The sequence below is a fragment of the Xiphias gladius genome, chromosome 21 (genome assembly GCF_016859285.1).
Source record: "Xiphias gladius isolate SHS-SW01 ecotype Sanya breed wild chromosome 21, ASM1685928v1, whole genome shotgun sequence".
Lineage (NCBI taxonomy): Eukaryota > Metazoa > Chordata > Actinopteri > Istiophoriformes > Xiphiidae > Xiphias > Xiphias gladius.
In genome coordinates this window covers 19,296,143-19,304,736 of record NC_053420.1, presented here as the reverse complement: position 1 = coordinate 19,304,736, position 8,594 = coordinate 19,296,143, and the positions used below count along the sequence as shown (strand labels likewise).

Here is an 8,594-nt window from a genome sequence, read left to right as displayed (position 1 = left end):
GTCCAAAGAGAAATCCTCATGATAATCTTAGAAGGATGTTCAGGAATGTGTGCCAAGAGGACTGGGACAGGGGAGCGAGGACTAAATAAGGCCTGAAATTAATACTTCATCACTGAGAATAAGAATTTGAGAGGAACACGTGTATTGTTAGGTCCTTGATGCCATATTCACCAGTTAGACGTACAACCATCTGAACCACTAAAGCTGAGAGGAGTGTTGCCCTTCAGCACTAGACATGGAGATCAGCTGGTTAAGCCCTTCAGTTTCGGGCTTTCAAAATGCAAACAAAATGAGACTACTTGTACCTAAATCTGCAGCAGCCCATTTTACTCAGTCAGTGGTAAATTTACAGCACTGTTAGGGCGACCAAAAAAGTGAAACTGTGTCCAGAGCCAGCTTAGTAAGGTTACGAGTTAATGTACAGTCTCTGAAGATATTAATAGTTTGGTATACTTTTTGTGTAAGTAGTTTTTAATACACATAATCATTACTGATAATACATTCCTCAGTAAACAACGTTTCCAGTGGCTTTATCTATTCATTTAATAATCACATAGAAGATTTTTAAATATCATTCAATTTTCCTTTTGATACATGTGCCTAAAGATGGAGGCTTACAGTATTTAGGCAGTACTTGGTGTGGTGCTTCATTTACACCATTATGCTCGCTCTATTAATTTTATATCTGCACTTGGAGACATTTTGATGATGATGAATACTGAATTGTTCCTAATTGAGGCCCTGTAGATTTGCCCAATCAGCCCAAATTATTTCCTTACACTAAGTGTTGTCATTGATGCCAGAGAAGGAGTCCCAAATCAATATTTAAAAAGCAAAACAAAAATCTTTCTCTCAAGCAGCAGTGAGTGAGAATCCACTGAAGGAACACTGCACGGATTAAGGAAGAATGTGCAGAGAAAACGTGTTTTCCTCACCACTTTTGACATGGCTTAAGCATTGCATAGTAAGAAGCCTCTTGTATTAAATGATGAGTGGACTGAATCTTCGAGCTAGGCAAAGATCTTAGCGATGAACTCTCGGAAACGTTTAGCGTAGTGCTCTGGATGAACTGTTGAGATTTCTGCTCCCGCCTGCAAAAAACACACACAGACACAGTCGACTAGAAATAACCAGATGGAAAATGAAAGCAGCCCTTTACACCTTGCAGGAGAGAGAAGTAAAGCATGCATACTGTATGTTAAGTTATCCCTTTAACACTGATCTCTCACCCTGTGTTTGACAGCCTTGGCAGCGTGAGCAGCTCTCTTCTTGGTGTCGTACTGTGTCAGCACGTCAATCAGACCCATAAAATACACCTCTCTCTGGGGTGCACCTACACGGGAGTGATTCACAGCACATATGATCTTATCTGCTGCAGCTCAGCATGAGATGAGGTTAGGGTGTAGCTCCTATAGCCTACTTTCATTCACCAGAGACATCTCAACTGTCAGGACTCACCTACAGCGCTCTGAACAGCGTACACGTCCAAGTAAGGGTCAAACTCCCCGGGACCCATGGGTTTGAGGGAGTTCATGTAGCCAGCAATGCCCTCAGGTGAGGTGGAGCCCGGCGGAGGAGCCAGTCCATTTTCACCCTCCTCTTCCTCTTCATAGGACGACTCCAACTCCTCCTCCTCCTCCTCCCTCTCAGCGCGCTCGACATCATGGATGCCCAGCAGCAGACTGTAGTCCATCATCCTCATGCGCACCAGAAACTGCAGAAACAGGACACACACAGTCGCACAAAAGTCACATCAGAGGAAACAATGACAGCTTTCCCTCCTTAAACCCGCCTTTCTTACCTCAGTATCTCTGTTGAGCTTGTCCATTATCTTCTCTTTCTCCTCGTCACTCACATAAACTTTCTGCATGTTGTTCCTGAAGTCCACGTCCTTGTAAGTGGGCAGCTCTTTCACCTGGAAATCCAGAGCGTTAACAATTAAATTACATTTATCATAAAAATCACACCTTGAGCGTAGTATTCATTCGCATTTTCCTCATTAAAACAAAATAAGCCTGCCTATTTAGAGTGACATGAAAGTCAAATAATATTACCCCAAACATTGTTTTCCAAAGTCCACACAGCGGAAAGATCAAGGTTTCCACAGTTCTGCAGTTATTTAAACTCGTATCTATTCAACCAGCGATTTTTCAGCATCTTATCTAGTTCAGAGTCACTCCAGGCCAAACAGAGGGCCTCTGATGTTATTTAAAGTCATTTGATAAATGATTTTTCTGCGAAGACACTTCTGAACAAATTACAGTAACAATTAGACACGATGTGGGAAATGTAATTTCACACTCAGCTCTCAATCACTCATTTCAAAAGTAAATTTCTCTGGTTTGCAGTTGGAGATACTTTATGCCAAACTGTGGGAAACAACTCGAATATACTGTACGTCCACCCTTTCAGACAGGCTGTGGTGGCAGGAGTTTACTTCAGACACAGGATTAAGTTTTAAGCTTTTTGTTTTGTTAATATGAATCAAAAGGATTCAAATTTGTTAAAGGGACACTTCACCAATTTTACATTTGACGGTGGGTCTACTCGTCAGGAGAAACATTAGTCAGCCTGTGAAAACTTCTGTGGCCCCCGAGGAGCTTTCTAAAGTCTGAGCAAATAACCTCAATGATGTCATCATTAGGAGTTATCTCAGCTGGGGCTCGAGACTTCCATTTTATCTACAAAGCTAGGCGCATGACATTGAAACGCGTCATCATTTAACAGTCAGGGAGGGTCTAATGAAAGATAATGTCAAATCAACAAGCATTATGGGAAACGCAGGATTCCCCAATTTGGGTTTGGGGTTTGGCCATTAGTAAAATTCAGCATATTTCAGCCCCCATTCTTTTTTTTTCTTACATCTGTCTTTCACCAATACCCCCACCTTATGTGAATGCAGTGTTAGATCGCTTTAAAAATTGTTGACTAGAAAGCCACTTGAGTGACATAATGGACCTGTTTTTTAGGACTCAGAAACATTTTTATCTTTTACAATTCGAGCCATAGACAGTAGCTGTGCCAGACTTTTTTGAAACTTTCCTTCCCTTACCATTTATCTGACCTTACCTTCTCTTTAAAACTTGCTTCACGAGAAACCAGGGACCCCTGAGGAAAAAGAAAAGACAGTCACTGATCGCGGCTATCCTGGCTCATTTTTATCAATCACAAGCCCCTGAAACACGATACATGAATGGCCATGAATCCTACAGTCTGCTTGCTACTGAGGTGGCTTGAGTGATGCAGGCATTCCTTCAATTCAGAGAACTAAAGCCGCTGTGTGTAGAATTATGCGCCGCGATTACAGTATGTTTCAAGTTGGAGACTTTAAATGTTCTAGCGTTCCCTCTCCTCCTCCCATAAATTCCTGGGGTCTGCATTTGCTTCTTAACAAGACTCTAGAAATTCAGTTGTAAGGAAAGTTCATGACATTTGAAAAAAAACGTGCCAATTTTTTAATCTTTGGTTCTCAAACTCCAGTGAAATAATTCAACTCTGAATCATAAATGCTGGTGGCAAAAATTAACTGAGGTAAAACTAAAAATATTATGGATGCTTCAACACATGACCCACCAGACTTTCTGTGTACCAGTAACAATAAGCTGTCTGTACTGATTACAGCCTCTGAATCCTCATCTAGCTACGTGACTACGTGACTTCTGCAGGGTTTACCTTGAGGTCGTACTTCCTGTGTACATGCAGTCTGTGGCTGAACACGTTCCTCATAACCAACAGGTAGGTGTCCTCGCTCTCCACAGTGACTCTGTACATGGCCAAGAACTGAGGGAGCAGCGTACTGCCGTGGCACGTGACAATATGCTGGAAGAGAACAGCGGTGAATGAGGGATGATTCGTGGAGAACAGAGGAAGCGTGAACACAGCGACGCGAGGCCGTGCATAAATGAAGGTGCTGCTGTCTTTGGTTAAATGCTCTCCCACACGATCCTCCACTGGCCTGTGACCGACAGGCTGGACAGGCTGTACTGTGTCTCCCTCTCTAGCTTACTGCTGACCAAAAGGGTAAAGTAAGTGGTCTGCTTGAGAAAAAAAACAAAAAACATAATGGTTCTTAACTTTAACTACCTTTACTTTACTACAGAGGAATGTCTTTTCACGAGCGGGTCCCTATTTTGTTTGTTCTCGTGCAAACACACAAGCATGCCAGGGACACTACACATTCCTGCCAATGTTTTCACACTACTCCACCGATCTACAAGTGGTGGCAGTGCACCAATAAACACAGTAATGTGCCAGAAAAGGCCTAGAAGAAGAAGACTGCTAGCAGGTTAACATGGATGTAAGCAAAATGGGTTTCAAAATGTTAAAAAAAAAGAAAAAAAGAAATTGGCTTTGTAAATATTTGTTTGTTAGTAATTAAAAAATGGATTCAACATATTTGTCAGGCCTCAAGGAAACAAACAATGGGTTTTGCTGAGAAACACTGAATGTAAACTTAAACTTTGTTTGTCTAGAATAAACCTCACACAGCAGCTTTAAAGGGCCACTTACTAACTTTTTGGCTGAGCAAACTTCATCCACTTCATCCAGCCAGTAAATGGAAACTGAATTAAGATTTTGTGTGTGTGTGTGTGTGTGTGTGTGTGTGTGTGTGTGTGTGTGTGTGTGTGTGTTAAATAATGGTTCTCATGCGATACACTTTGTCTTCAAACATTTTTACTTTTTCACAGAAGACATTTTGACGTGTCAGTAGAAAAAGCACAGGTCTAAATAATAAAATGAATGATGGCTGAGTTTCATTTAGCTGCTTCAGTTTCAGGGTCCTGGTATTGTATTGTATCACTGTCACACTGTCATGTCTTGCGGATACACCTGAATACATCGGAGCCATTGTTAATGTTATTGGTGACACCTGTGCATTTCTGTCAATGAAAAGTCCAAATGTTGGCTGTGAAAAAGGCTACTAGGACAAAACAATTGCAAATACGCTTCACAACAATACAGAATACAAAACAAAAATCCCACATTATTTGTTTATTTTGACAACATGACAGTACAAGTCAGACTGTGTTGACTTGAGAGCATCTTGTCCATAACTAGCTTTTCCATCTTCCGTGACGACAGTGTAGCTTTGGTCGGCATTCTGTATTTTTATAAGCTCAAATTTTAATGCAAAAACGAGAGCCTTGGTCATGGATCATTACTAGTCAAAGACAAACTCCCTCTGTTTGAAATTCAAACACTCATCTTTTAGCTTTGATGTTGAAAAATCTTTGCCATGGCAACAAGGGTTTTCATAAAGAAAAAAAAAAGCACCTCTTTCCGAGTATACAGGACAAAATTATTGGAAAATATGTGACTAATAGAATCCATCCTCAGATTACACCCAAACTCGCAAACACAAGAACATCACGTTCGTCTCACTGTTAGGGGACATTGAAACCTCAGCTGCCAGAGGTAGTTTTTCCCACCCTGTGTCCCTCGTACCTGGTGATACTCAGAGAGGATGTTGTGCATTTCCTCCACCTCCTCGCTGGAGATTTCTTTTACTACCAAAGTGCGGTCATATGATGTCAGCAGCAGCCCCACGCATTGCCCCTCCTCGTCTTTGAGCGGAGGACTGCGGGCCAGAGACACCTGTTGGTGAGACAGAGGACAACATCGTGGCCACATGTGACATCAGCTGCACAGTGAGCCTTGCCCAGTAAAACCTTTTATGAGACATTTTTTTGTTGTGGATCAAAGTGGAACTTGAAAAGATGAATTTTCTGCACTGATGCTCGCTGTGTTTTGAGACTTCCCTCTCCTCTAGGTCTGCAGTGTGACTTTTGTCAGCACAGGCTTTAAAGTGCACATGCAGCTTTCCTCACATAATTGTGTGCTAACCAAATGAGCACTGTGCCGAGCGGATGATGACTCTGTGTGCCAACTGGCAGATGCAAATATCTCACAGAGAAATACAAATTTAGAAAAGGCGCAGATCGATAGAAAAAAAGCGTCTGGTTTTTATAAAAGAAAACACTGAGAAACCTTGAATGTTCTGAGTTGGTGCTGTTTCTCAAACCTCTGGTTTTGTCCGAGCCGTTTCTGCACTATCAAATGTGGATTCGCAGTGAGTTCATAATCATACCTGGTAATCTTGGTCCTCAATGCCAAAGCGCTCTCGCAGGTTTCTGAATACCTGCGGACAGTACTCTTTGAATTTGAACTGTCCAGGAAGATTCTCTCTGAGGAACAAAGACGTTTTAATACACAACATGAAAACAATAGTTACTGTGCCATAACAGTCTGCACATCTATTCAGAGCTACACAGGGACTATCAATGCTTGAGTAAAGAAATACCAAACACTGTGTACTACTTCACATAATTCCCCTAAGTTTAATGTGAAATCGCATAAATATAATATTTCTGTGCACAAAAGTAATGTTCTCAAATCATGTTATCGAGAAAATATGAGGAAATCCCTATTGTTTTGTGCAGCTGTTTCTCTACTGATGTACTCATTCAAAATGAATTAAATCTATTCAGAGAAAGTAACCAAATCCAAACTGTGTCTTTCAATTAACACTGTATATTATGTATGTCTTTTATAATTTTACTTAAACATGAATTGTATGTTTAATTTATTCATATTATTTGACTGAATTCTTCTTTATTATACAGCTGTTTCGCTTCACTAGTTTCCACATCGAGTCATGTAAAGCAAAACCTCACCAAGGCAAGGAAAACATATTTTCTTGTTCTCCCCACCTCTGTTTATAAGTCTTTACACAATCCGGATTCCTGAATGGATTAAAGGATTACTGAAAGCCACTCAGTTTTCTAGTCTCCATCCTTATAGAAGCTGAACGTCACAGAAAGAGGGTATAGCACAGCTTTCAGAAATACATCTGATTTTGTGACATACTCTGACTGACACTCACTGCAACATTGTCAGAGGAGTTCATCAATTTAGCTGTTTTATTATTCATCTGGCACCTATTAATAATCTGGTGTTACACAACTTCTGAAGCAACTCACTGGATGGGAGCTGTGCTGCATTTCTGAATTTAGAATACCATATCATACTTTCCCATAGCAGGTGACAGTATTACATGTTGCACCCCTTAGTCCATACAAGCTCAGTTTTTGTTTTTTTTTTAAATTTCTTTCATCTTTTCGGCTAATGTCACTGTTATTGTTAGTGGTAATAACTGCGGCTGCGGAACTGTTAAAGGCACTGTTATTCCCTAAAGGGGGTCTGTAATTTCTGATAACCACAGGCAGGCAAATAAATCACAAGAGCCTCAAAAATCTGTGCAAACGACAGGAAGCGGGATGGAGAGTCCTACAACCGGGCAAACAGAAACATGAGTGGAGCACAGTACTTGTTGAAGAGGTGGTTGTTGACTTTTATCTTGGTGCTGGCTTTGAAGTTGTCTGGAAGCAGCATGACGGGCACAGGCACCTGGCTCAGGTCATTCATCTGCGGTGATCAGTGGACAAGCGGTTGATGCACACATTCGCACTCGGACCGACGGTGGCACACACTGGACTCACGGAGCAGCTCCCGTACCTACCGAGTGATTGACTCCCCACATCAGCACGCTCAGCACGGGGTCGCTGGCTCGGAGGACCTCCACCTTCTGCTGCACAAAGTGCTTCTTCTTGGTCTTCCTCTTGGACGCCAGGGCGTTGAGGGGGTTGGAGGCGGCGCTGGGAGAGGACATCGCACTCTCACAGGTGTCCGCGTCTCGGTCCGCGAGCGGGGCTTCTGTTCTCACCTGCGGCGTCCCGTCTATGTAAAGTAGCCTGAAGTCCGCCCCCGTGGAGTCTCTGCAGCAGCGGCAGCCTGTTGGCGCTGTGGACCAACAGCCACTGGGGCGTCGACTTGCGTCGGTTCAGTCCAACGACGAGGACACCAAACAGGTGCAGGGCCCCGCCAGACCGGCAGCCTCGGGATCAACATCTGCGGTACCGTCAGTGTGACGAGACAACAGGCAAAAAATCATCTTGGCTCATCCAGGCATGTGATGCTGCCTGACTTGAGTTTGAACTTGAGATGACAGGATGCTTCAGCACGTTGTCTGCCGATTGTGAAACACACGATAGTAATAATAACAGATATAATAATAAAACACTCTCGTACACATGTGGTTAGTGTTGGTTTTGTGTGAAACTGCTGCTCTCATACTGAAAGGCAGTGTTTACCTTTTTTTTTTTTTTTTTTGGCTTGTAATCCTTTAAAACGCAGCAGTGCCTACCCTACATCCCAGGTTACGGCCTTAACGTGGATTTGAGATTGGAGTACTTTTTCCATCTCAAATTGCTTCCTGTGAAGGATTTATGAGGCCTAAAGGGGTGAAAGTATCCAGTATATAACAGGAAAAAAACAAAAACAAAAACAAAAACGAGAAGTCAAGAGAAACACAATTTTGCACCACAGAATTTTTTCCTCTTTCTCATCACTTTTACCATCTTGATTCCCCTTCAGTATTATGTTGGGGCCCCATGGCGAGCCCCGGCCCCCAGTTTAGGAGTCACTGTTGTGAGGTGTCTCTAATGTCTTATTCCTCTATTTATCTAAAAAATCCAATAGTTCAGGGCTTTTGTCTTGGATTCTGTTGCAATATGTAGGCATTTATATTTTTCTGT

At 42.3% G+C, this 8,594-nt stretch overlaps 1 protein-coding gene across 1 annotated transcript; it reads right to left on the bottom strand.

Annotated features, from left to right (window-relative positions):
• Nucleotides 1–537: 537 nt before the first annotated feature.
• On the bottom strand, nucleotides 538–7,695 carry LOC120783025 (phosphatidylinositol 5-phosphate 4-kinase type-2 gamma-like). Its single transcript, XM_040115686.1, has 10 exons — nucleotides 7,520–7,695; nucleotides 7,328–7,425; nucleotides 6,089–6,185; nucleotides 5,446–5,595; nucleotides 3,673–3,819; nucleotides 3,070–3,108; nucleotides 1,802–1,915; nucleotides 1,459–1,714; nucleotides 1,230–1,333; nucleotides 538–1,091 (listed from the first exon to the last, which is right to left on the bottom strand). Exons 1-10 carry the CDS (start codon nucleotides 7,667–7,669, stop codon nucleotides 1,011–1,013), a joined length of 1,236 nt encoding a protein of 411 aa, XP_039971620.1. The 5' UTR covers nucleotides 7,670–7,695; the 3' UTR covers nucleotides 538–1,010.
• Between the last annotated feature and the right edge of the window lie 899 nt (nucleotides 7,696–8,594).